Below are 27,937 nucleotides of genomic sequence, written 5' to 3'. Positions count from 1 at the left end.
GGTTTCATGCTTGGATATTGCACTTTGCTGACTTGTCACAGGTCAATTTACATTTAACAATATTAGTTTTCAAATGCATCATCCTTCACACATTATGTAAACATCTTTAACATTAACACTTTGGTTGTAAAATTATTGCACTTTATTCAAACAGGACAAAAACAAAAATGCTGATTCACAATGTACAATAGCAAAGGACTATTTTGAGTGGAGACAGTGTTCATCCACACTATAATTGGATAAGCTAAAATAAATTATTCAAATCGGTGAAGGCCACACGAAATGAAAACACACCATCAGTAAATTACTTCCCTTGTGAATAAGAGCGTCATACCCATAAAAGCCATGTAAGTTTTAGCCCATGTGAGTGTGTGTTGGGTGGGGAGGGGGGGGGCAGATGCCCTGTGAAAACATTGGCCATAGATATATATGTGAATTACTTCCCTTGGGTATGAACATTTATGAATGATTAAATGGGTGAAAGAAGGCCACACAAAATGAAAATCAGTAAATAACTAAATCACTTCTCTTGTGAGTAAGAACAGTCATACCAATGTTTCAACTTTTTGCTAAAAATTCGCCCACAATGTGACCTTCAAAGTTGAAAAGGGGTAACTGAACTTCATGTTTGGATGTCATGGAGTCCAACATGTCAGTAAATTTTGAAAGCCCTAGATTCATAAACATCTGAAAACTGCTCAACGTCTTTGCATCACGGCACATTAATAAAAGTAAGAGTTAGTAAGACTGGCCCAACTGCTATGGTGAGGCAGTAATCACTCGTTGATGAATTCTTTTCTTTCTTTATTTGTTGTTTAACGTCGTTTTCAACCATTCAAGGTTATATCGCGACGGGAAAAGGGGGAGATGGAATAGGGGAAAGGGGGCAGATGGGATAGAGCCACTTGTCAATTGTTTCTTGTTCACAAAAGCACTAATCAAAAAACTGCTCCAGGGGCTTGCAACGTAGTACAATATATGACCTTACTGGGAGAATGCAAGTTTCCAGTACAAAGGACTTAACATTTCTTACATACTGCTTGACTAAAATCTTTACAAACATTGACTATATTCTATACAAGAAACACTTAACAAGGGTAAAAGGAGAAACAGAACCGTTAGTCGCCTCTTACGACATGCTGGGTAGCATCGGGTAAATTCTTTCTTGTCCCAACCAATATGGGACTCCCCCTAACCCGCGGGGGGTCTCGTTGATGAAGAATTATTTGAATTCTGAATTTCGAACAAACAAATCCAGTGTCCCTCCAAACAGGCCTCCAAGAATAAAAAAAAAAAGCTGGTCTTAAAAAGGAGGAAATCTGCTTAATATGTAGGTAAATGCACAACAGGTTGTGAACAGAAAATCCAAAAACGTAAGGTCTTAAAAGCGGGGAAGTTTGAAAAGGGGGGGAGGGGGGGACCTAAAATGTGGCGATCATAACAACCGGCATGGGTGGTCGAGTGGTAACGCACTTGCGCTCGGAATCGAGAGGTAGCGTGTTCGACCCTGGGTCAGGCCGCTATTTTCTCCCCCCTTTCCTAACCTAGGTGGTGGGTTCAAGTGCTAGTCTTTCGGATGAGACAAAAAAACCGAGGTCCCTTCGTGTACACTACATTGGGGGTGCACGTTAAAGATCCCACGATTGACAAAACGGTCTTTCCTGGCAAAATTGTATAGGCATAGCTAAAAATGTCCACCAAATATCCGTGTGACTTGGAATAATAGGCCGTGAAAAGTAGGATATGCGCCGAAATGGCTGCGATCTGCTGGCCGATGTGAATGCGTGATGTATTGTGTAAAAAAATTCCATCTCACACGACATAAATAAATCCCTGCGCCTTGAATATGTGCGCGATATAAATTGCATAAAAAAAATTTTTTTTAAATCCCTGCGCTTAGAACTGTACCCACGGAATACGCGTGATATAACTATAAGCCTCATATTGATTGATTGATTGATAATTTATCTAACAAAGTTCATTCTGAAATCTTCTTCAGCGTTTGATTATGGAGAGACTAAATCCTCAGTTCAGATGTGGTCTTCAAGGCACAGTGCAGCTCACAGCCTTCGTTTTGCGTTTTTGTTGTAGCTGAGTGCATTTACAGTTCAAAAATCCTCCTATGGTAGTAAAACAAAACCAAAACTACCCAACGACGACATCTGTGAAGCTCGACAGTTGGCTTGTTCACGCGAGTGCATAAATTAACCCAGTTATTACGTGGTGTTTTGTCTGAGTTCGATTCAACTGAGTGATTCCGGCCTCCATTTTGTCTTACACAAACTCATGATGATGTCTGACATAGTTTGCTACTAGTGACGTGTCTTTTGTGCATGATGTGATGACCTGAACTAAATTTAGATCCAAAAATAGGTCAAGACCAGCCGGGACAGAGTCCGAAATTAATTCGTAAAAAAATCGCAGTTCTTGACTCTTTGGGTGCAAGTCAATGAAACTTGGTAGTTCTTCTAACGGATAGCTGCCTGAGGTATGACTAAAAGCCCCAGGGGATCCGTGCACCTGGATTTGACAAGTTCAGTACCTTTAACTCCTTGTCTCCCAGGTACGGATATATCCGTACCCAATTTCTTTCTTTCTTTATTTGGTGTTTAACGTCGTTTTCAACCATTCAAGGTTATATCGCGACGGGGGAAGGGGGGAGATGGGATAGGGGAAAGGGGGGAGATGGGATAGAGCCACTTGTTTAATTGTTTCTTGTTCACAAAAGCACTAATCAAAAAATTGCTCCAGGGGCTTGCAACGTAGTACAATATATGACCTTACTGGGAGAATGCAAGTTTCCAGTACAAAGGACCTAACATTCCTTACATACTGCTTGACTAAAATCTTTACAAACATTGACTATATTCTATACAAGAAACACTTAACAAGGGTAAAAGGAGAAACAGAACCGTTAGTCGCCTCTTACGACATGCTGGGTAGCATCGGGTAAATTCTTTCTCGTCCCAACCAATATGGGACTCCCCCTAACCCGCGGGGGGTATCCGTACCCACTCATATGGCTCTATCTGACCAGGTATGGATATATATCCGTACACACAGTCACTATGTACATTTCATCTGTTCTCATTCGGCACATATCCGCATCCTGCTTAGACGGTTAGCTTCAGTCGCTTCCTGTAACGTTGATCTAACGCCAGCATTCTAGCCTGTTGATACACAGTTTCTACAATTCTGAGTGACCTGCTGCAGCACAGCTGGTCTCGGCTTAAAAAATCTTGGTCAACATAGATGGGGTACAAAGTGTTATAAAATAAAGCGTCCTTCCAAAGTCGATGACAGGTCCCCAGAGTATTCACAAAATTATATGGTACTGGAAGCCTTGCATGGCGACGAAAAAGATGTCCACGCCTACATGAAGAAGTATCCTTCACGGCTTCAGCGGAAACAGTCGGCTGGGGATGAGGACAGCAGCTAATGGTGAACCTATGTAAAAAATATAGACAAGAACAAAAATATGTCAATGGGAAAACAAAGAAAGAAGTAGAGAAGGACCTCCCCACCTTAACACAGTGAAAATGAATTTTTTATTTGTTTATTTGTTGCTTAACGTCCAGCCGACTACGCAGAGCCATATCAGGACGAGGAAGGGGGGGATGAAGGGGGCCACTTGTCAAGCGATTCCTGTTTACAAATGCACTAACCCATTACTTGTGTCCCAGCAGGCTTTAGTAAAACTAAATTAATACCTACTGGAAGATTACCAGTTTCCAGTATGTTAAAATAGGCTTAACCTATCTACTGCTGGACTTACATCAGAACACTAACAGATTAAACTATACATGAATCGCGAGACAAGCGGCAAGAGAAGAGATTTTTGGAAAAAATACAGGTGAATGAGCAAGAAGGCAGAAAAAAGAAAAGAATTCATGAAGAAAAAGAGAGCATGACAGGAAAGAGGAACCAAAAATCTATCCAACAGCAAACTAGAAAGCTCCTGCGGTTCCAAAAACAGGAGGGGCCTTTAATTTCATAACCGCAGTGCCCCACTGCGGGACAGTGAAAATGAAAAACACATGTGAATGTACTTATGTTTTAAATCCCCCCCCCCCCCCCCCCCCCCCCCAATTAAGACCAATTATCCAAGATATTTTTCAGTCCTCAAAGGAGAATTTCACTGTTCTCATGGAACCCTCAAGAAAACTGAGCTGTGCTAATATATTATATAACTGCAAACATCCCTCAAATTCAATATTGCAAGCCACTATACATTCCTCATAAAGGCACATTCCTTCATGCTCACGTGTGAAAACTAACATAAGTTTACAAGTGTGTATCTATTTATAATAATAATAATAATAATAACGGGCATTTATAAAGCGCCTTATCAGAAGTTAAAAGCGCGTGACAACAATACATGTATAAAAAATTCATACAATCACTGTCAGATTCAAACAACACATCATGCACATCTCACATCCCCAGACTCTATGCTAAGGCCAACAACAACAAAAATAGTCTGTTTACGGTATCCCAACCGACCCCACCTGTATCTGTTCCTTGCTGTTCTCCAAGAGACACCATGGTGCAGCAAGCTGAAGGGTGTCCTGTCGTATTTCCTCGAAGTTGTAGTAGGCAACCAGGTCAGGAGCAGGACTGACCTGCAGCAGAATTCAAATCAATTAGTCAAGTCACTATGACATATCTTTATTGTTATCGCCACACCAACCCTAAATTTTTCCTTCCATACTGTATTTGTTATCCTGAGAGAGAAAAAATCCATGTTGCAGACTCAACTGGAAAAATTCCCTTCTCCATCATCTAGTGGACAGAGCTCACATGATTTCAAACAAATCTTTTTTTAAAGTCACATACTTTGTGCGACAGTGTTAGTTTACTGCAACTGTAATTTATAAATAGCAAATTAGCTCAGGTGGTAGAGCACTAGACTTGTGATCGAGAGGTCGCTGGTTCGAATCCGGGCCGGGACGGACACGGGTCAACTTTATGTGCAGACCCATCTCCCACCCCCGTGTCACCACAATGGCACGTTAAAGATCTTGGTCATTCTGCCATAAGTGCAGGTGGCTGAATACACCTAAACACGCAGACACCTGGGTAGCGCGACTCCGTTGCCGCTAGCTTTCCACTGGGAGGAAGCGACCCGAATTTCCCAGCAATGGGACAATAAAGTAATGAAAAATGAAAAAAAAATAAAATAAAAAAATAAATATCACTTATCACTATCAGATAATCAGCTAAATGCCTGGCAGATGACCCTCATTCAAAGTGAGTCGTGGCTAAACCATGAAACTAGAAAAACAGGTTATACAGTGGAACACCCCTTTTAAGACCTCCAATAATCTGAGAAAATTCAGTCTTAAAAAGGAGGGAGTCTTAAAAGGGGGGTAATTTTACAGAGGTTATGAACAGAAAGTCTGAGAAAACAAGGTCTTTAAAAGGAGGGAGTCTTAAATTGGGGGGTCTTAACAGGGGGGTTCCACTGTACCACAATATAAATCTCACACTGACAGCGGACAAAAACTGAGAAAACACCCAGTATACATGTACCGGTACTCACAAAAGAGTTACAAGTAGCATCTCCAGGAGCCGAAATCCCAAGCCCTTGATATCTGCACTTTTAGCATCTTGTACCTTGAATAGTATGAAGATAACATGTCATTGTCACCGTCAGTAAATCACTATATCAAAATTATCAATATCATATGATTACTTACTAAAATAACTTTATGAAGTGATCTAGCACTGTCAATGGCAATAGTATCATGACAGTTTGACAGTGAGATTACGATTAATCATCCTCATTAACAAATAACATAGATCAGTTCTAATGTAGTACCTGTTTGTAGTGAACTCACCAGCAGGAGTATTGCATGTATTAATTGCGCATTACTGAATCCATGCACCCACATAGTCTCTTACTAATTTGCAAAACCATAATGACTTCAAACCTCTGATGAATTACATAACTCATTTATGAAGAGTAGTTAATACTAATAGTTGTAGTACAAACCCAAGTTTGTGTGCGTGTTTGTATGTGTGGGTGGGGGTGTCGAGGGGGGGGGGGGGGGGGGAGACGGTTACTGATGGTTCACCCACAAAAATGTACACTTACTAAGTAACTATTTTCAAAGCTTCTTGCTTACCTTGGAATAGTGTCAAGCAGCTTATGTTGTGTCTAGATCAGCCATCAGATCTTCACACTCAGCGGGGTCAGCCTGCACATGCTGCAAACTGGACATGCCTGCAATTCTTGAGCAACCAAGCTGTTGTTGCGGAGACAACGGAACCATGCTCAAGTCAGGTCCAACTGAAATAAAAGCATATTGTTAGCTGATAAATGATTTGGTCAAGCAAAACCATGCGGTATTTTTTAATAAAATATTCAAATTTAGGCAAGCGATTCACAGAGCGCAGCGCGCTGTGCAGCGCGGCAATTCACAGAGCGCGGCACGTTGTGCAGCGCAGCGATTCCCAGAGCGCGGCTATTGCTCTCACCAGCGCAGATTGTTGATGCGCTTTATTTTTGTACACGTATGCATGATTATCACTGTATCAGGAACATTCTACACTCTTTCTTTGCAAAAGCAACTTCAGGGCTGCAAGACTACAAAATTGCACTTTATGCAGACTGAATATAATTATATACGCGTTCAAATCAACTGGAAAAAAAACCCACGCTAAAAAAATGATCTGCGCATGCGCGAATTCCAAAATGGCTGATGAAGTGTTAACTGGTGTGACACCGATTAACAGTTCCGCGGCACTGTACTCGGATAATTGTTTAAAAACGTCATCCCAGTTTAAAAACTCAGCTCCTTTCCATATATAGTAGAAGCCATTGCAATGACATGTAGTGATATGAGTATGACTGCCAAGTATTCAAGGCCGGTGTCACAAACTGAAAACTCTGCCTGAACAGTCCTTCTCATTGCGGTCAATGCGCATGCGCTAACATGGGGAGATTAAGCAGGTCGTGAACAACCTAACCCTTACCCTAACCCATGGTTCGATGGGTGAAAGGGTCGCATTTTTGTAAGTTCAAGATTGGCGCATGCGCATTGACCGCAATGAGAAGGATTGTTCAGCAGAGGCAGGCACGTTTTTACATCGACGCGGCGATATACTGGTGAATTCAGTTGAAAGAGTGAGAGAGAGAGAATGGCTCAGCTCTGTTTTTCGCTTTATTGACAGTTTTATTTCTCAAATAGATCAGATAGATGTAGCTGTTGTAAACTTTGCGATTGTGAAGGAAATGTATCGGCAGAATACATCGCGCGTCGTGAATCGCAGCGCTCCTCGTAGCGCAGCGCGTTGTAAATCGCAACGCTGCACAACGCGCCGCGCGCTGTGAATCCACTTCGTTAAATTTATGTATACCTCGCTGATGCAAAAATAATGTACTTATTTACTATTAGCATTTAGCTGGTCATTCAAACCATAGCTTGTTTAAAGCTAGTAGTAGCAGTAGTATTTAGTACTAGTAGTTTGTTTGTTTGTTTGTTTGTTTGCTTAACGCCCAGCCGACCACGAAGGGCCATATCAGGGCGGTGCTGCTTTGACACTTAACGTGCGCCACACACAAGACAGAAGTCGCAACACAGGCTTCATGTCTCACCTAGTCACATTATTCTGACACCGGACCAACCAGTCCTAGCACTAACCCCATAATGCCAGACGCCAGGCGGAGCAGCCACTAGATTGCCAATTTTACAGTCTTAGGTATGACCCGGCCGGGAGTACTAGTAGTAATGATTTCGTAAAATACTACTATAGTAGAACTCGAACTCCTATTGCTAGTAAATTACTATAAAGTGCACACAAGAACAACCATGGCAGTTGGCAATGGCACCGGCAGAATACGATCAAAATTATTAGTATTAGCCTCACCATGGGTTGACGTCCCATCAAAATGAATCACTGGACTGAATCAAACTTCAGAGACATCATTACAATTTTTCACAAAGACTGATTTTCAGCAAACAGCCATGTTTACCTGTACAAATGTATCAGTGCTATCACTATGACTATGAGTATGACAGTGTGGTAACTAGTAAGCTTAGTATTTTGGTTCGAGCACAGGCGGAAGGTATCGTCCACTGGACCACTAGACTACTTTCATACTCATACGAGTCATAGAAAGTAGTGGTCCAGTGAACGATACCTTGCGCCTGTGGTTCGAGACAGAGACAAAGTTGAAACTTAATTCGAGAAGCCAAACGGCTGACGAATACTTACGTATTTTGAGCAAAACCCACACACGTCGACCACAAGTTGATGTCTGCTGAAGTACGTGGTCATAAAAACGTCCATAAAGCTTGGTTTTGAAACGTTTCTTAGCACGAGTTAGATTTATCCGCCATTTTCGATAACATTTTACTGCACATGGCGCATGCGCGGTCTCCGCGACTTTACCAAACTATCGCCGGCACAGCTAGGCCACTACTGATCTAAAAAGAGAGACTGACAAGTACAGGCGCCTTATGGTGATAACCCAGGGGCGGACGAGGGGGGGGGGGGGGGGGGGCATGCCCCCTGTGCCCCCCCCCCCCCCCCGAAAAAAAAAGAAACAAGTCGCGTAAGGCGAAAATACAATATTTAGTCAAGTAGCTGTCGAACTCACAGAATGAAACTGAACGCAATGCCATTTTTCAGCAAGACCGTATACTCGTAGCATCGTCAGTCCACCGCTCATGGCAAAGGCAGTGAAATTGACAAGAAGAGCGGGGTAGTAGTTGCGCTAAGAAGGATAGCACGCTTTTCTGTACCTCTCTTTGTTTTAACTTTCTGAGCGTGTTTTTAATCCAAACATATCATATCTATATGTTTTTGGAATCAGGAACCGACAAGGAATAAGATGAAAGTGTTTTTAAATTGATTTGGACAATTTAATTTTGATAATAATTTTTATATATTTAATTTTCAGAGCTTGTTTTTAATCCGAATATAACATATTTATATGTTTTTGGAATCAGCAAATGATGGAGAATAAGATAAACGTAAATTTGGATCGTTTTATAAATTACACACGCACGCACATACACCACGACCCTCGTTTCGATTCCCCCTCGATGTTAAAATATTTAGTCAAAACTTGACTAAAGACATTTATCAAAAAAATGAAAAAAACGTTCGGGGATTTCATACCCAGGAACTCTCATGTCAAATTTCATAAAGATCGGTCCAGTAGTTTAGTCTGAATCGCTCTACACACACACACAGACACACACACGCACGCACATACACCACGACCCTCGTTTCGATTCCCCCTCGATGTTAAAATATATAGTCAAAACTTGACTAAATATAATAACCCTGTACTTGTCTCATCAATAGTAAAAGAAATAATCTCAAACAATAACAAAGATCACCTACAAATATTTACTGACGGCTCCAAAAAAATGATGACCAAGCTGACTGTGCTTTTGTCATTCCTGACCTCAAAATAAGTTAAAAAAATTAAACTCAATATTGTATTTTTGCCTTACGCGACTTGTCTTTTTTTGTTACACCCAGATCATGATCAGGGATGATAATGGGGGATTCCATGAACCAAAATGGGAAGGGGTGAATGGGAATGTGGGCCATCCTACCTGGGTTTACCCCCACTTTCTTGAAATATCGGTTGAACATATAGTCTGCTAGTGGGATCGTTGCTTCGTGTATTTTGGGTGTTTTTCTTTTTACATTTAGTCAAGTTTTGACTAAATGTTTTAACATAGAGGGGGAATCGAAACGAGGGTCGTGGTGTATGTGTGTCTGTCTGTCTGTGCGTGTGTGTGTAGAGCGATTCAGACCAAACTACTGGACCGATCTTTATGAAATTTGACATGAGAGTTCCTGGGTATGAAATCCCCGAATGTTTTTTTCATTTTTTTGATAAATGTCTTTGATGACGTCATATCCGGCTTTTCGTGAAAGTTGAGGCGGCACTGTCACGCCCTCATTTTTCAACCAAATTGGTTGAAATTTTGGTCAAGTAATGTTCGACGAAGCCCGGACTTCGGTATTGCATTTCAGCGTGGTGGCTTAAAAATTAATTGATGACTTTGGTCATTAAAAATCTGAAAATTGTTAAAAAAAAAAATTTATAAAACGATCCAAATTTACGTTCATCTTATTCTCCATAATTTTCTGATTCCAAAAACATATAAATATGTTATATTTGGATTAAAAACAAGCTCTGAAAATTAAATATATAAAAATTATTATCAAAATTAAATTGTCCAAATCAATTTAAAAACACTTTCATCTTATTCTTTGTCGGTTCCTGATTCCAAAAACATATAGATATGATATGTTTGGATTAAAAACACGCTCAGAAAGTTAAAACAAAGAGAGGTACAGAAAAGCGTGCTATCCTTCTTAGCGCAACTACTACCCCGCTCTTCTTGTCAATTTCACTGCCTTTGCCATGAGCGGTGGACTGACGATGCTACGAGTATACGGTCTTGCTGAAAAATGGCATTGCGTTTAGTTTCATTCTGTGAGTTCGACAGCTACTTGACTAAATGTTGTATTTTCGCCTTACGCGACTTGTTAGGTTTTGGTAAGAGGCCGAGGTTATTGTGTCGAACTCAGCAGTGAGCTCTTCGTTCACAGCATTGTCAAAAGTACTTGCTCTTGATACGTACTGGGCCGACTTTAGTCTTCTTTCTTCATCGAGGGGCAGCCAGCCAGCCTCTTGATACACTAGTTTGTTTATGGAGTCTTTTGGGAGATCAAAGATGAGTTAGAGTGCAGCCATTTCGGCTCTTTGGCACAATAATAGCAAACTAAAGAAGGGGAAGGAAAACGAAAGGGAGGGTAAAAACCACGCACTTCTTTACTCGAACTTCATAAAACCGACTGTAAAACTAACACCGGCTATTCTCCTTTCTCAATCATTATCAAAATCGATCCTAAAACAAAACAAGTCGCGCAAGGCGAAAATACAACATTTAGTCAAGCTGTCGAACTCACAGAATGAAACTGAACGCAATGCCATTTTTCAGCAAGACCGTATACTCGTAGCATCGTCATGCTGCCATGCAGTCCACCGCTCGTGGCAAAGGCAGTGGAATTGACAAGAAGAGCGGGGTAGTAGTTGCGCTGAGAAGAATGGCACGCTTTTCTGTACCTCTCTTCGTTTTAACTTTCTGAGCGTGTTTTTAATCCAAACATATCATATCTATATTTTTTTGGAATCAGGAACCCACAAGGAATAAGATGAAAGTGTTTTTAAATTGATTTCGAAAATTTAATTTTGATAAAAAAAAAATTATTTATATGTTTTTGGAATCAGAAAATGATGAAGAATAAGATGAACGTACATTTGGATCGTTTTATACATTTTTTTTCTACAATTTTTAGATTTTTAATGACCAAAGTCATTAATTAATTTTTAAGCCACCAAGCTGAAATGCAATACCGAGGTCCGGCCTTTGTCGAAGATTGCTTGGCCAAAATTTCAATCAATTTGATTGAAAAATGAGGGTGTGACAGTGTCGCCTCAACTTTTACAAAAAGCCGGATATGACGTCATCAAAGGTATTTTTTTAAAAAGAGAAAAAAAATGTTCGGGGATATCATTCCCAGGAAAGCTCATGTAAAATTTCATAAAGATCGGTCTGGTAGTTTGGTCTGAATCGCTCTACACACACCCACACACACACATACACCACGACACTCGTCTCGATTCCCCCGGCTCTATGTTAAAACATTTAGTCAAAACTTGACTAAATGTAAAGAGACATTATGTATTGCATCTAAACACGAGGTGAGTAAAACATTATCAGAAAAGGTAGAGCAAGAGAAATCCCAAAACTCAAATTCGAGTCAATTCAGTTTGTACTGTACGTACTACAAGTTGAGGAAGTTGCAAGTCCAGTCAGTAGCCACCATCTCGGACGGATGTTTCGGGGAAGGGGGTGGGGGGGAAGTAGAACAAAGACCTATCTGTGGTCAGCAACTTTGGCAAAGCTATTCCAATCGAGAGAGAGACGGGTGGATGTTTTGGTTGGTTTATTGTTTGACCTGTTTAGAGTGATACAGAGACAGGCTAGGGAGCAAACGGGAGATAGAGATGCACACTCAGAGAGAAAGACAGAAAGAAAGATAAGAGGCAAGGCATGGCAAGGCAATATTTAGTTATAACGGCTGTTTCATTGACTTCGCTAAGGCATTCGACAGTATCTGGCACACAGGATTACTATATAAGATGCAGGAGATAGGGATAGGAGGCAAACTACTGCAAGTTGTGCAAGAAATGTATAATAATGCAACCGTATGCTCAAAGACAGAAGTCGGCCTATCGCGGGAAATCACAGTAAGAAAAGGTGTTCTCCAAGGTAATACCCTAAGCCCAACACTGTTTAATATTTTTATTAATGACATAGTTGATAGCTTAAAAGACTGTGACTCCCCAACTGTGGATGAGGCTGGACTCGTTCCGGTGCCATGCCTAATGTATGCTGACGACATTGTTATTCTCTCAACTACAAAGAAAGGATTACAGGACAAACTCAACAGCCTCCATGAATACTGCAATAAATGGGGATTACAAATTAATCGCGAAAAAACAAAGGTGATAGTTTTCTCCAAGCACGAACCCATACTCCCCCTCTTCTTCAAAATTGGCGATGCCATAATCAATACTACAGACAACTACAAATATCTCGGCATCATATTCAATAAACGCGGAGACATGAAAATGGCACAGAACCATCTCTCCCGACAAGGGAGCAAAGCTCTGCACTCGCTCAAACGAGCAGTACGAACAAAGAACATAAGTGTCCCAGTAATGGCGAAACTCTTTGATACATTAGTTGCACCTATTCTGACCTTTGGCTCTGAAATTTGGCTCCCTTACTGCAAAGATATAAACTTAAAGGACACGCAGAACCTTGAGAATAATCTCCTTGAAAAATGTATAACGACTGTCCTTCCGCATGAAAACGTACACATGAAATTCTGCAAGCAACTTTTAGGAGTACACAGAAAATCAATGAATTTCCCAGTACTGGCTGAATTAGGCAGATTTCCGATCAGCACAAAAATATTGGGACAGATCATATCATTTTGGTTACACATCATGGAATCTGACCAACATGGGCTTCTTAGGCAAACTTACTCAAGCCTTCTCTCACAAGAACATAAAGAGGAAAATAAATGGCTCTTATTTGTACGCGAGTTCCTGACTTCCTCAGGCTTCAAACACGTGTGGCAAAACCAAAGCACAATACACCCGGCAAGACTGAAACACGCGCTAACAAAACATGTAGAAACTCAATTTGTCAGGCTCTGGAGGACAAAAAAAGAAGGAAACTCCTCTAAACTACAGTTTTACAAGGGAGTGTCACACGACTACTCTCTACAACCCTATCTTTTGCTAACACAAGAACACAGACAGGCTATGAGCAAACTACGTATAAGTGCCCATGACTTAGAAATCGAAAAGGGCAGATACACCGGAACACCAAGGGAGGAAAGACTATGCAGAAACTGTGGAGTGGTGGAGGATGAACTTCACTTCCTTGATTCATGTACAATGTATGCTCATCTCAGGCAACAGCTATTACCGAATACTTCCACCGGCAGTGATGAAATAAGAGTCAGTTCTCTGTTTACTGACAGCGACATCCAAAGGCAATTGGCAAAATATGTGTACGATTGTTTTCAACTACGCAGATGCAATGCGTCTTCCGACTGTCCTCAATAACCTATGCTCATCTTCAGGTCCTCTTTGTTCACCCTGTTCCACTTGGTTTTGTATTACATGTATGTTATGTTTATATTGCTATTTTTTCCTGTACTTATGTATCTTGAATGTGTCAATAGGCTATGTGCTTTAATGACAATAAATTCTGATTCTGATTCATGGGAAAACGATTAACTCGGCTAGGGCCCCAAGCAAAATTGTTGCATGGCAATACAGAAGAAAACTACGATCTGGTTCCACTAAAATTGTGAGCTTAGAACTGACCTACTTTCTCTGCTCAACGCACGGGCAATGCATAGCCTACTCTCCTGTACACCTGACAAGGCTCATATAGAGAAAATAAGAGATACCCCCCAAAATGTATATGCACTGCATTTTTTTTTACATTTATAAACTGATGACCAGTGTGTGTATGTGTGTGTTCAGTTGTGTGTGCGTGTGTGTGTGTGTGTGTGTGTATGTGTGTGTGTGTGTGTCAGTTCAAGGGGGGTGTGTGTGTGTGTCACTGTGTGCCCGTGTGTGTGTGTGTGTGTGTGTGACGGTCAGTCAGTGTCAGTCACAGTGTGTGTGTGTGTGTGTGTGTGTGTGTGTGTGTGCATGTGTGCATGTGTGTGTGCCGTGTGCAGTGACGGTGTGAATGTGTGTGTATGTGTGTGTGTGTGTGTGTGTGTGACCGTGCTGAGAGAGAAACTAGAGAGAGAGAGAGGGAGCCGATAATCGTCTGATTCTGCAGACTCGCCGAGAGGCGGCCGGGGTTCGGCACCAGGCTGATTAAAACGCAGAATAATCCATCAAAACAACACTCTAACATCAAGTTTTAGAAACCAGAAAAACTTATCGTAACTCCATAGGTTTTGTGGTGTTTTGCGCACTGCTGAAACGCGTTTAACACGACGTGAATCGCCGTGCGTTAACGTAGCGAAAACGTCCAAAACGCAGACACCAAAACTCGATGTTTTACCGTGTTTTGCACCCCGTTAAAATCCCAGGGATTTTATTGCGTTACGGCAGTTTTTCTAACTTGATGTGAATCGCACAGGTATAATGCCACAAAATTCAGTTGATTAACTTCATGTTTCATGTTATATGCCACGTTATAGTGCCAAAACGTGACTTTTCGCCCAGTGAGAAACACTTAACAAGGGTAAAAGGAGAAACAGAACCGTTAGTCGCCTCTTACGACATGCTGGGTAGCATCGGGTAAATTCTTTCTCGTCCCAACCAATATGGGACTCCCCCTAACCCGCGGGGGGTATTCTGTGAGTTCCACAGCTTGACTAAATGTAGTAATTTCGCCTTACGCGACTTATTTTTTCTCTCTCTGAGAGATATGAAATTGTTCGAAGGGGAAAGTCTCTATCGTGTAGCAGTAGTTGTAGTAGCAGTAGTAGCAGTGGTGGTAGCTGCAGCATCAGCAATAGCAGTAGTACAACAAAAACAACGACAGCAACAGTGAGAACCAAACAGCAACAAACATCCTCAATACTGAACAATTTCACATCGAGCAACACGTCGACAACAACATTCTTATTCAACGACGAAAGAAACAAAACATGACGCCATCCTGTGAAATGAGGTCATTCCGCTCAAGTGAAGACAACAGCAACAATGCCGGTCGGACATTTTTTGCACAATTCTAAAAACAGCGATCTGCACGTGCCGTGGAAATAATGAGAAAACGATGACAGAAAGAATTGGGAGGGTCAGGAGAGGAGGTGTAAGGAGGGGGGGGGGGGGCTTTTGGGGAGGGGGGTGGTCGGAAATGTGAGGTAGGGTTCAGAATAGAGAAGTGATTGTCGTTCATTCTTGTGATAATATGCAGTGCAAGAAATCCTAATTCATGTTAGCGCTTTATGCGAGTGCCTTTGTAATATGATATCTGAACAGAGTGCCAGTCATTATAGTGCGGCATTACGAAAAATATGAAAAATTCATTTTCTGCACTGAATACTTTTCTCATTTAGGTAACCTGGCAATATTAGAAGGGAGATACGCGTAGGGGGTTGCAAAGGGGTGGGGAGGGGGGAGGGACAGATGGAGAAAACAGTGGGGCAGGGTTGCCGCGAAATAAAAAAGAACTGTGAGAAACCAGCATTGTTCTACCCGTTGTGACATGTATAGTGTGTTAATTTATGGTTGTGCTGTATACGAGTGCTGGTAGGACGAAGGGGAGAAAGGTACAGGTGTAACACGAGAAAATTACTCCCACGAGATTTTTACTCCGGAGTAAACATTTCGTACGAAAAAGTTACTCCCTTTACGAAAAAAGCACTCCCCCATTACACGAGAAAATTACTCCCTAAGACAGGTGAGTTCCGAGTAAACATGTTGTACAAAAATGTTACTCCCCTGACGAAGAAATAACGAATAAATTACTTCACCTCAACACGACCAATTTAACTTCCCATGCCAGGTGTACGAAATGTTTACTCCCTTGTCCCCTGTTAGTCTTGGTGGTGGAAGGGGTGGAGGGAGGGTAGCGCGACATTCGTGTGCGCGAGATCATTTATTGGCATTATCCCTTCGCCCGCATCCCATTTTTGCGTACGAGATTTTTACTGGAAGTTAAAAAAATGGGGAGTAAAAATTTCGTGCAGGGAGTAATTTTTTCGTGCCTTGGGGAGTTCTTTTATCGTACGAAAAGTGTACTCGGAGTAAGAATTTCGTACGAAATATTTACTCCGGAGTAAATTTTTCGTGGAGTAAAAATTTCGTGTTACACCGGCTGTGCAGAGCGGTCGAAGAGAAACTGATTTAAAACAAAACTGTAGTCAATTTCATATCGTGACATATGTACACTATTTTGCACTGAGGATCTGTATTCCAGCATTACTTTTAGTGTCGGTGTGCGATGTGATTTGATCAGTGTGCTAGCTATAGTTGCTGCAGTACATCATTTCGAAGATTTTTTTTTTTATCTGTCCTGTTGATTCATGTTCTAGCCTTTGCAAAGCGGCTTCACAAAGAATGTTTAAAGATTTTTTTTTTTTTGCTGTAGAAAAATCATTGCAGAATGGATTGGGGAAGATTAGTGTGGCGTGGGGGGGTGGGGGGCATATGGAGAGAGGGAACTTTGGCAAAGCTATTCCAATCGAGAGAGAGACGGGTGGATGTTTTGGTTGGTTTATTGTTTGACCTGTTTAGAGTGATACAGAGACAGGCTAGGGAGCAAACGGGAGATAGAGATGCACACTCAGAGAGTGTCACAAGCGGCTTTAATATTAGCATACTTTTATGCTGTGGGGTTAAATGTATTGTATTGGAGCGCCTGTGTTCCTCTATTTCGCCTGTCATAGGTAGACGCTGGTTAACTGCAGGGGTCTCGTGGAGCTCGTGCTCAGGTATTTCACGTGTGTTTTGCTTGTATTTTGTAAGGTGAACTCAGAGCTAAATTCGAGCTCGTAGATACTCCTTTTTATTCATTCGTTCTTTGCCTTTAGCCGAGGGAAGATAGCTTGCGTTCCAAGCGAATCCGTTCTTCGTTGAACGTAGGGTCTGTTTGCGTAGAGCAGATGCCGGAAACCTGTTATCAACGGCAGGGGATATGTATGGCTACTTCAATACAACCAGGATGTGGTATGTAATCATTAAATATTATGTTGTGTGTGTTACAGTTAAATTATTCTCAGGTTTAGATTTGCTTATTGACTTCTGAAAACCGGTCAATCCAAGATGGCGGAATGTATAGTGTGCACGTGCGTGTGTAACTTTGTACTTGAACGGTATGAATTTGTGAGTTTGTTTTGGGGAATGGTTTGGTATGTTGTTGAATGAATATGTTTTGGTTGAAAGGGGAGTGGTGGACAGTTTTGTTTATAGAATGAATTTGGTATTATTCGTTGGACTTCATACTTAGCAGAATTAAATGTATAAGTCCGTTGGTATGTGTGTTCGAGATGCATGAGAGTGAGAGTAGAGAATTATGTCCATTTAATCCTGCACTTGGTTGTTAAGTTATAAGGACGGGTGGGCGATGTTACTGTTACCGTGAACTAAGTCTTGCGTTCACCATTCCAGGTTGTTGTATTTCACCATGCGGAGGCTACTCTGAACTGGCCTACTACTGAGGAGACTGATGATGTCTGCCGCTCCACTTTCGACGACGGCACTGCTCGCCTGGCAAGGACTCGACGTCACCGATGACTCCTGTCGCTTCGCACCACGGCCTCGTTGACTCCGGTTCATGAACGATTTCGGATACGCAAGCACGGTAACATTAGCCTTAGCCCGTCCTAACAGCTAAACGTGCAGGAGCTATAACGTCATAATGAACTGAGCGAAAGTGAGAGGTATGAAAGTTTCTAAATAATTATTCTTTGTTGTTATAGGCTTTAATGCTGGTTGATCTTTGTTGTCGTTGTGGATATTGCCGAAAGAAAGATTTGTATAGTTAGATAGAGAGTTGTGTGTGTATTTATGTTATGTATAATTGATTGTTTGTAAGAAACGTCCTTAATCTACTGTTCGTGTCAACTTGTGTTTTGTAGTCGGAAGAGCAAGATTGTTTTGAGTCGTGGATGACAGACTGCGTGCGTGTTTTGTGCATGTGTGCGTGACAAATGGGGGCTCGTCCGGGATCTTTATTATTACATCGTCACCTATGATTTTGCTCTGTTCGTCTGTTTGTTTGTACCGTCTTGTCAGGTTTGATTTTTGAATAGTGATGATTGAATAACATGCTTGTACGTGCTAAGGCTTAACCTGATTTTCACAGCGGCCACCTGTGAATACTAGCCGGTGCTGGGTACATGTCTCGACGTTGTTTATAGCATTTTTCCCTGTTGTAATTTGTCTGGAAATGTTGTAGATTGAGATGTTTTGCTTCAGAATTTTGTTGTGAAGTAGTTAGGTTGCTTTTCCATAGTTGGCGACTTAACCCTTTTACATTTGGTGAGAAATCATGTCGGGATCTAAATCTCGCAATGCCGCTCTGGCAAGTTTTTCTACCCCTGATCATGGTAATTCTCCACCCCGTATGACACTTACCACGCCAAAGCATATGGATGGAGCTGCTGTTGACCCTATTGAAAAATCTAGTTCCCTCACGTCAGCTCAAGAAATTATAGCCGCTAGGGGACGTGCTTTGGGCGTTCGATCAGGGGCTGCTTTAGCAAAGTACGTTCAAGAAGAGGAAGCAGCTCAACGGAGACTACTTCAAGAAGAGGAAGCAGCTCAACGGAGACTACTTCAAGAAGAGGAAGCAGCTCAACGAAGACTACTTCAAGAAGAAGAGGAAGCTCAACTGAGAAAAGAAGAAGCTCAACGAAGACTACTTCAAGAAGAAGAGGAAGCTCAACTGAGAAAAGAAGAAGCTCAACGAAGACTTCAGAGGGAGGAACAGGATGCTCAACGAAGACTTCAGAGGGAGGAAGAAGAAATCAGAAGAAAAGTACTTCGAGAAGAGGAAGAAAACGACCGCCGCCGACGTCTAGCTGAACTGGAAGAAGAAAGAGTTCGTGCAGAGATAGAAAAGACTAGGAGAGAAGAGACTACTTCAAGTTCTCGTGGTAGGGCTATTGAACCAGTTCGTCTGAAAATAGATCCATTTGATGAAGCCAAAGAGGATCTCGACACCTTCCTAGGACGATTCGAGAGAGCAGCAACTCTCAGTGGCTGGGACAGGGAGAGTGACTGGGGAGCTCGGCTGGGAGCCCTCCTGAAAGGTTTTGCTGCCGATGTTTACTTGGAACTGCCAGCTGAGGATGCGGGGAACTTTGATGTCATTGTGGACGCCCTTAGAGGATCTTTTCGCTGGACGGCTGACTCGTATCGTTCTAAGTTTCGACTCGCGGCCAAAAGGGGAGAGGAGACGTTTATACAGTTTGCTACCCGTCTTCGAATCTGGTTTGAACGGTGGAGGAAAGCCGCGAAGAAAGAGGAGACCTATGCTGGAATCCGAGACCTCCTACTGATGGAACACCTGATGGACCATGTGTCTGGGGACCTCGCGGATTTCATCCGGCAGCGTGAACCGGCGAACGTCACTGAGGCCGCCGAACTAGCTGAGAGGTTTGCTGCATCAAAAAGAGCTAGGAAAAACCCTGTTATGGTGGGTACCCGTGTGGGAGGTAGTTCCAAAGACCCTTCTAGCCCGAAGAAGAATGCTCCGCCAAAGCCTTCCCATAACAACCCTCAGTTTACCAAAGGGAAATGTTTCAATTGTGGAAAAGAGGGCCACCATAGGAGGAACTGCCTACGTCCTTCCAACACTACCAATCTGAGGACGGTTGTAACGTCAGAAACCTCTTCTGACACGTCCGAGTTACCTGCCCTTTGTGACCCATGTAGCCAACTTTCGTATACTCCTTTATGCACGGTCAGTATCAATGGATCACAAGTATCTGCTCTTCGTGACACAGGCGCCGACGGACTGGTTATTGACTCCTCGCTGGTAAAAGACTGTAACCTCAAGCAGGGAAGTCAAACTATTCGTTTCGCAGCAGGGAACGTTCAGAAGACTTGTCCTACTACGATCGTACATTTAGAGTCCCCATTTTTCTCAGGGAACGTTGTAGCTATTGTGGCTGACCAGCTAACATACCCCGTACTCATCGGAAACCGGATCATTCAGCCTGGAGGAGAAACTCTTGAAGTTCCTGTGTACCGGGCGAAAGCTCAACCTGTCAAGATAGCCGCCATTACTCAAGTTAAAAATACGCGAGAAAAAGAACCTCCTAAAACCCTACGGATGAAGGACTCTGGTCTAGGTGTTACCAGAGAGAAGTTGATCCAGCTACAGACGCTTGACCCAACTCTGTCTAGGGTGCGGGAGCTGGCAAAAGGGAGGAACCCTACACCATCTGGGAAGAAAGGAAAGGTGAAATTCCTTTGGAAGCAGGGCGTCCTACATCGCTTTTTCATAACCACGGAGAAGACCTTCAGTCAGGTGGTGGTGCCCGAGACTCTTCGTTCGGGTATTTTGAGACGATACCACAATGTTACTAAGACTGGTCATCTTGAGACAAAGAAAACTAAGAATAGACTCTGGCATTCGTTCTACTGGCCAGGGATGGAGGGCGACATCAGGCGTTATGTTCATTCCTGTGATGTTGGTCATCGAGCTTTACCTGAAGGAGGATCACCCAAAGCTCACCTTGGAAAGATGCCTCTCATAGATGAACCTTTCCGGAGAATCGCTGTCGACCGTGTTTGGCACATTGACAGTCTCAGAGAGAGAGAGAATCGCTACAGACTGATCACCAGTCCCTTCAACCTCTACAGAAGACATAGATGACGAACGGAAGTTTGATGCGCTGGGCCCTGTTGCTTCAGACATTCACGTTCCGCATCAGAGCAATCCGAGGATGCGACAACGTCGGAGCAGACTATTACAGCCGCATTGTGTAGAATTTTTGTGACGAACCGTAGTTCGGTTTGAGTAGGGGGGTTTGTCACAAGCGGCTTTAATATTAGCATACTTTTATGCTGTGGGGTTAAATGTATTGTATTGGAGCGCCTGTGTTCCTCTATTTCGCCTGTCATAGGTAGACGCTGGTTAACTGCAGGGGTCTCGTGGAGCTCGTGCTCAGGTATTTCACGTGTGTTTTGCTTGTATTTTGTAAGGTGAACTCAGAGCTAAATTCGAGCTCGTAGATACTCCTTTTTATTCATTCGTTCTTTGCCTTTAGCCGAGGGAAGATAGCTTGCGTTCCAAGCGAATCCGTTCTTCGTTGAACGTAGGGTCTGTTTGCGTAGAGCAGATGCCGGAAACCTGTTATCAACGGCAGGGGATATGTATGGCTACTTCAATACAACCAGGATGTGGTATGTAATCATTAAATATTATGTTGTGTGTGTTACAGTTAAATTATTCTCAGGTTTAGATTTGCTTATTGACTTCTGAAAACCGGTCAATCCAAGATGGCGGAATGTATAGTGTGCACGTGCGTGTGTAACTTTGTACTTGAACGGTATGAATTTGTGAGTTTGTTTTGGGGAATGGTTTGGTATGTTGTTGAATGAATATGTTTTGGTTGAAAGGGGAGTGGTGGACAGTTTTGTTTATAGAATGAATTTGGTATTATTCGTTGGACTTCATACTTAGCAGAATTAAATGTATAAGTCCGTTGGTATGTGTGTTCGAGATGCATGAGAGTGAGAGTAGAGAATTATGTCCATTTAATCCTGCACTTGGTTGTTAAGTTATAAGGACGGGTGGGCGATGTTACTGTTACCGTGAACTAAGTCTTGCGTTCACCATTCCAGGTTGTTGTATTTCACCATGCGGAGGCTACTCTGAACTGGCCTACTACTGAGGAGACTGATGATGTCTGCCGCTCCACTTTCGACGACGGCACTGCTCGCCTGGCAAGGACTCGACGTCACCGATGACTCCTGTCGCTTCGCACCACGGCCTCGTTGACTCCGGTTCATGAACGATTTCGGATACGCAAGCACGGTAACATTAGCCTTAGCCCGTCCTAACAGCTAAACGTGCAGGAGCTATAACGTCATAATGAACTGAGCGAAAGTGAGAGGTATGAAAGTTTCTAAATAATTATTCTTTGTTGTTATAGGCTTTAATGCTGGTTGATCTTTGTTGTCGTTGTGGATATTGCCGAAAGAAAGATTTGTATAGTTAGATAGAGAGTTGTGTGTGTATTTATGTTATGTATAATTGATTGTTTGTAAGAAACGTCCTTAATCTACTGTTCGTGTCAACTTGTGTTTTGTAGTCGGAAGAGCAAGATTGTTTTGAGTCGTGGATGACAGACTGCGTGCGTGTTTTGTGCATGTGTGCGTGACAGAGAGAAAGACAGAAAGAAAGATAAGAGGCAAGGCATGGCAAGGCAATATTTAGTTATAAAATGAGAAAGAGAGATAAGAGGCTCAGACTCAGACTCAGACTCAGACTCAGAACTTTATTACAAAAGGATAAAGGTTTTAGGCAAAGCCTATTCTTCCAACCTGTCCTTTATACAACACATAAAGACAGACGGACATAAAACAAGAGCGAGAGAGCGAGAGAGAAAGAGAGAGTATAAACTGACAGAGACAGACAGGATGAGAAAGCAGAGAGAGAGAGAGAGAGAGAGAGAGAGAGAGAGAGAGAGAGAGAGAGAGAGAGAGGCAGACAGACAGACAGACAGACAGACAGACAGACTGGCAGACAGAGACAGACAGACAGACAGAGACAGACAGAGACAGACAAACAGAAAGACAGACAAAGAGAGAGAGAGACAGACAGACATAGAGAGAAGCATCATGTTTCTCGATTACGTGATAGCGAAATAATGCCACTGTTTTGTGCCCACATGAGCCTTGTTCTGTTCTCTGCATGTTCGCGGCATTCGTCAAGGATCATACGTGTATTGTTTTCTTTCCTTCTTGTCATGGTAAATTAATGTTAAATTCATGGATCCCGTACGCTTCGGTAGAGAGAATATCAGTGCAGAGGTCTAACAAATTCATTTTCTGATGTTTTACAATCAGCAAAGAGTTACCAGATTCGTCAGACTTGAATGAAGACATTGGAATGGGCTTGCTGCAATGAGTACCATAAAGTCTATAAACAAGAACTTGAACTATTAAATGACAACGCTTTGACAGCACTCTCGTGTTTGGAGGTTACAAAGAACAAGGTATTATTATTATTATTATTGTGATCATTTTTATGCGCCTAATCTAGATATAGCCCCAGGCGCTTACATATTAATTTCTGCCGTTTGAAATGGAATTTTTTACAGACAGACAGACAAACAGACATTTTTTTACACACAATATATAACGCATTCACATCGGCCAGTAAAGCTCAGTAGCCTATTAGGCGAGCATTCACCTTTCACGGCCTTTATTCCAAGTCAAACGGGTATTTGGTGGACATTTTTATCTATGTCTATACAATTTTGCCAGGAAAGACCCTTTTGTCAATCGTGGGATCTTTAACGTGCACACCCCAATGTAGTGTACACGAAGGGACCTCGGTTTTTCGTCTCATCCGAAAGACTAGCACTTGAACCCACCACCTAGGTTAGGAAAGGGGGGAGAAAATTGCGGCCTGACCCAGGGTCGAACACGCAACCTCTCGCTTCCGAGCGCAAGTGCGTTACCACTCGGCCACCCAGTCCATATTGTGGAAAGAATTCTTCAGACTCCTTTTATTCTGTCAACCCAATGACCAGATTGTTTAAACCTGTGACTTAAAAACTTAAGAACTAAAGAATATTTGTTTGACAAGTTGAGGTTAGAGCTCTGAATTGTAAGCCTGTTGTGCTTTTTCTGGCTGTGAAATGAACTTTACCCGGCCATGCGCAAACACCACCAACAAAGGTCCAGAACATCACAGCCACTACAATGTGTTTACTTAACTGAGTACAGTGAGGGTCAAACATAATCATAACTCACTTTGGAGCAGTGTTCCTCAGTTTAGAGATCGCTGTTGCCTAGCCGGTTGCCTAGCTCCTAAGATATGAACTATGCTTGTGTCATTTAATTGTATGCGACCTTTTGAGAATCCAAAGCAAAAATACAATGGAACCTCTCTTAATTGTAAGTCCCACCCGAACCTTTTTTGGTCGACGCAGGAACATTCATTCTCAGATTTTTAATTCATAACATCTGTTAAATGTGACTCTCTCTCTCTCTCTCTCTCTCTCTCTCTCTCTCTCTCTCTCTCTCTCTCTATATATATATATATATTAAGACCTTGTTATCACAGCTTGTTTGCAATTCAAAAGAGGAAGGGTGGTGAGGGGGGGGGGTGTGATACCAACATACTGAAAAAATCAAAAATCATCTTTCATTCTACTGGACAGCACGAGGAATGACACCATTACTAATTAATTAAGGGGCTATTCGTAGTTCATAAGGAACAGGAATTAAGGAACTCAAAGAAATCGACATAGCTAACATTTCGATCGAAGCTCAGGAAGAATAGCACTATTGTTGTACGGCACAGGGTGGACAAAGTGCGTCTTTCTGGGTGGTGCGCGTCTAGGGGTTTGGGTAGTACCCCCATTCCACACATCCGTTCTAGGTCCCGTTCCCGTAGCGACCAAGGAATCGGGAGGGGACCTTAATGGAACGCCAATGGACGTTAACGGAACTCCTTTGAATGGTAGGAACGGTTGGGACGGGTGAGTTCGGGCTGCATGTTATGGGCTGCATGTTCAAAATTGTAGCCATTCCCCGCCCGTTCCAAATGAAAGGTAATGGAACTCATGGATCGTTAATGGAACTTAACGCAATGGTAACGCAACGCTAGCGCTCTCACACACTGAGCAAGTTGTCATACCCGCATTCCACACATCCGTTCTAGCTTCCATTCCCAGCCGTCCTGAAGACGGCAGCCACTATGGTCAGACGCTGCTCAAAGATGCCAAATACGGCCGTTTGCGCAACGTCTCATTGTTGTGGCAGCCGTCCTCAGGACGGCTTGGAACGGAAGCTAGAACGGATGTGTGGAATGGGGGTATTAGCTAAAACATGGCCGTTTGGTTGTCTCAAAAGTTCATATATATAGAACTAGATGAATACCCGCTTCGCCGGGTACCCGGCTTTGCCGGGAAGAAGTAGAGCCGAAGTAAGCCGGCGCACCGTACGAAGGAAGGGAGATAAACGCGCAAAACACTGGAGAAGATAAGGAAGAGTTACTGGGAATGGATGTACAGAAAAACCAAAATGGGTTCAGCGCTGCGCGCTTAGAGCACGTGTTAAAAATTGTCATCGACCAGATTGTGTTTTGGGTCTACCTGAATATGCCCACCAAATTTGAAGCAGATCCATCGAGAACTTTGGCCGTGCATCGCGAAGTAACCGACAGACATACAGACAGACACAGACAAGCCGTATATAGATATAGATATATTGCGAATGTGCCAATACTGCCAATTATACAGATCAAGTCATTAACACCCACAAAGTGTGTACTTCAAAAAGTACAACTGGTATTAATTAACAATACAGTCGAACCAAATATAACGACCACCAAATGGACCGACCAAAAGTAATCGTCGTAGACAGGTTGTCGCTTGGGAAAGGTGAATTATATAGAAGAAACACTCGTCTGGAATCCATCCGAGCGGTCGTAATGGGCAGGTGGTCGCTTTCGAGAGGTGGCCGTAGGGCAGGTTTGACTGTACTACCCGAAGCTGAAATAGGGTGGTGTTTGCGCAAACATGGCAAAACTGCTCAGCCGTTTCAACACTGCAGACATTGTGTTCACTTAAATGCGTACATCTGGGCTGAGGTGCACGAAACGACAGTGGGTGCCACCCAAGTGGGTTGGATTGGTTGGATTGGTTGGATTGGTTGAAATCACCACACATCTTAATGTCAACCAATCAGACCCTGCGATTGGCTCCCACCCACTTGGGTGGTACCCATTTTTGCTTTGTGTACCTCAGCCCTAGGGTCAAAGACAAATAAGTAACTCAGTCGGAAGGGTGGGGACTTTAAAAAAACCAAAACGTTCATTACATTTAGTCAAGTTTTGACTAAATGTTTTAACGTAGAGGGGGGAATCGAGACGAGGGTCGTGGTGTATGTGCGTGTGTGTGTGTGTGTCTGTGTGTGTGTGTGTAGAGCGATTCAGACTAAACTACTGGACCGATCTTTATGACATTTGACACGAGAGTTCCTGGGTATGAAATCCCCGAACGGTTTTTTCATTTTTTTTATAAATGTCTTTGATGACGTCATATCCGGCTTTTCGTGAAAGTTGAGGCGGCACTGTCACGCCCTCATTTTTCAACCAAATTGGTTGAAATTTTGGTCAAGTAATCTTCGATGAAGCCCGGACTTCGGTATTGCATTTCAGCTTGGTGGCTTAAAAATTAATCAATGACTTTGGTCATTAAAAATCTGAAAATTGTAAAAAAAAAATAAAAATTTATAAAACGATCCAAATTTACGTTCATCTTATTCTCCATCATTTTCTGATTCCAAAAACATATAAATATGTTATATTTGGATTAAAAACAAGCTCTGAAAATTAAATATATAAAACTTATTATCAAAATTAAATTGTCGAAATCAATTTAAAAACACTTTCATCTTATTCCTTGTCGGTTCCTGATTCCAAAAACATATAGATATGATATGTTTGGATTAAAAACACGCTCAGAAAGTTAAAACAAAGAGAGGTACAGAAAAGCGTGCTATCCTTCTTAGCGCAACTACTACCCCGCTCTTCTTGTCAATTTCACTGCCTTTGCCATGAGCGGTGGACTGACGATGCTACAAGTATACGGTCTTGCTGAAAAAGGGCATTGCGTTCAGTTTCATTCTGTGAGTTCGACAGCTACTTGACTAAATGTTGTATTTTCGCCTTACGCGACTTGTTTTCTTTACCGGTTGCCTGGCAGCGAAGCAATGGGGGATTATCTAAGGTCATAAGCACACTTACCTTTTCAGCAGCAAGAACGGAGGTGCTGAAACAACTCAGACTACAGCTGACATTTCGCTGGCGGATAACGAAGAATAATGCTAGTAGTGTTTGGCACCGGAACGGCACAGTTTGTGTGGGTGGCGAGCATCTAAGTTTACATATATTCTTTTAAATATTTAGGGGGAGGGGGTGGGGGAGGGGAGGGGGGGCGAGCACATGGCCATCCGGTTAGCTCATGCTCTTTAAGAACTGCGAATGAGCCAAAAACTACCAACAACGTTCAATTATCTCTCACCCTTGCACATTAAATGTGCTTATCTAACCTAGTACATTTATGGGTGAACAAAATCATAACTCAGTTTGCACGTTGGTTTCGGGTTACGGGAGTAGGGGGGTGGGATACAACAGCTAGCTGTTTACTTATCCATTTACCTTGCTACCGACGTATACCTGTTGGCTTTCTGCCGTGTTTCCTATGTGTGCATAAGGCCTTCAACAAGATTCGCTATATATGCCTTTTTTCCCTTAAAAACCAGTCGTGTGTAACGTACCACGGATCTGTTTACGCTTTTGCATGGCATGGGAGGTTCCCAGCACTGTGGACACATACCAACAATCAACTGCCTGCTGCTATTGGTGTCAGTTACACAATTAATTTAGCACACACACGAAAAATTACTCACCCACACACGCACGCACACACACACACACACACACACACACACAAACACACACACACACACACACACACAGAGGCACACACACACACACACACACACACACACACACGCACACACACACTCAGGCACACACACACACACACACACACACATACACACAGAGGCACACACACACACACACGCACACACACACACACGCACACACACACACACACACACACACACACACAGAGGCACACACACACACAC

At 42.6% G+C, this 27,937-nt stretch overlaps 1 protein-coding gene and 2 long non-coding RNA genes across 4 annotated transcripts; 1 reads left to right on the top strand and 2 right to left on the bottom strand.

The window, feature by feature from the left end:
* Window positions 1–124: 124 nt before the first annotated feature.
* Window positions 125–4,899, bottom strand: LOC138964676 (uncharacterized). Its single transcript, XR_011455177.1, has 2 exons — window positions 4,509–4,899; window positions 125–3,447 (listed from the first exon to the last, which is right to left on the bottom strand). It is a non-coding gene; the product is annotated as an uncharacterized lncRNA (long non-coding RNA).
* A 96-nt stretch (window positions 4,900–4,995) lies between these two features.
* Window positions 4,996–8,349, bottom strand: LOC138963574 (uncharacterized). The gene is made up of 3 exons (XR_011454868.1): window positions 8,221–8,349; window positions 6,129–6,292; window positions 4,996–5,616 (listed from the first exon to the last, which is right to left on the bottom strand). It is a non-coding gene; the product is annotated as an uncharacterized lncRNA (long non-coding RNA).
* An 8,529-nt stretch (window positions 8,350–16,878) lies between these two features.
* LOC138964668 (uncharacterized) lies at window positions 16,879–22,425 on the top strand. Of its 2 annotated transcripts, none has more exons than XM_070336686.1 (2): window positions 16,879–17,257; window positions 17,699–22,413. In XM_070336686.1, exon 2 carries the CDS (start codon window positions 18,582–18,584, stop codon window positions 20,913–20,915), a length of 2,334 nt encoding a protein of 777 aa, XP_070192787.1. In that variant the 5' UTR covers window positions 16,879–17,257; window positions 17,699–18,581; the 3' UTR covers window positions 20,916–22,413. The 2 variants fall into 2 exon arrangements, 1 of the variants encoding a protein (XP_070192787.1); XR_011455176.1 differs by having other exon boundaries at window positions 16,887–21,445; window positions 21,887–22,425.
* The last annotated feature ends 5,512 nt before the right edge of the window (window positions 22,426–27,937 follow it).

Source organism: Littorina saxatilis, linkage group LG4, assembly GCF_037325665.1.
Source record: "Littorina saxatilis isolate snail1 linkage group LG4, US_GU_Lsax_2.0, whole genome shotgun sequence".
NCBI classification, from domain to species: domain Eukaryota; kingdom Metazoa; phylum Mollusca; class Gastropoda; order Littorinimorpha; family Littorinidae; genus Littorina; species Littorina saxatilis.
The sequence above is the reverse complement of the archived record's forward strand: the minus strand, read 5'-3'. Positions and strand labels throughout refer to the sequence as shown.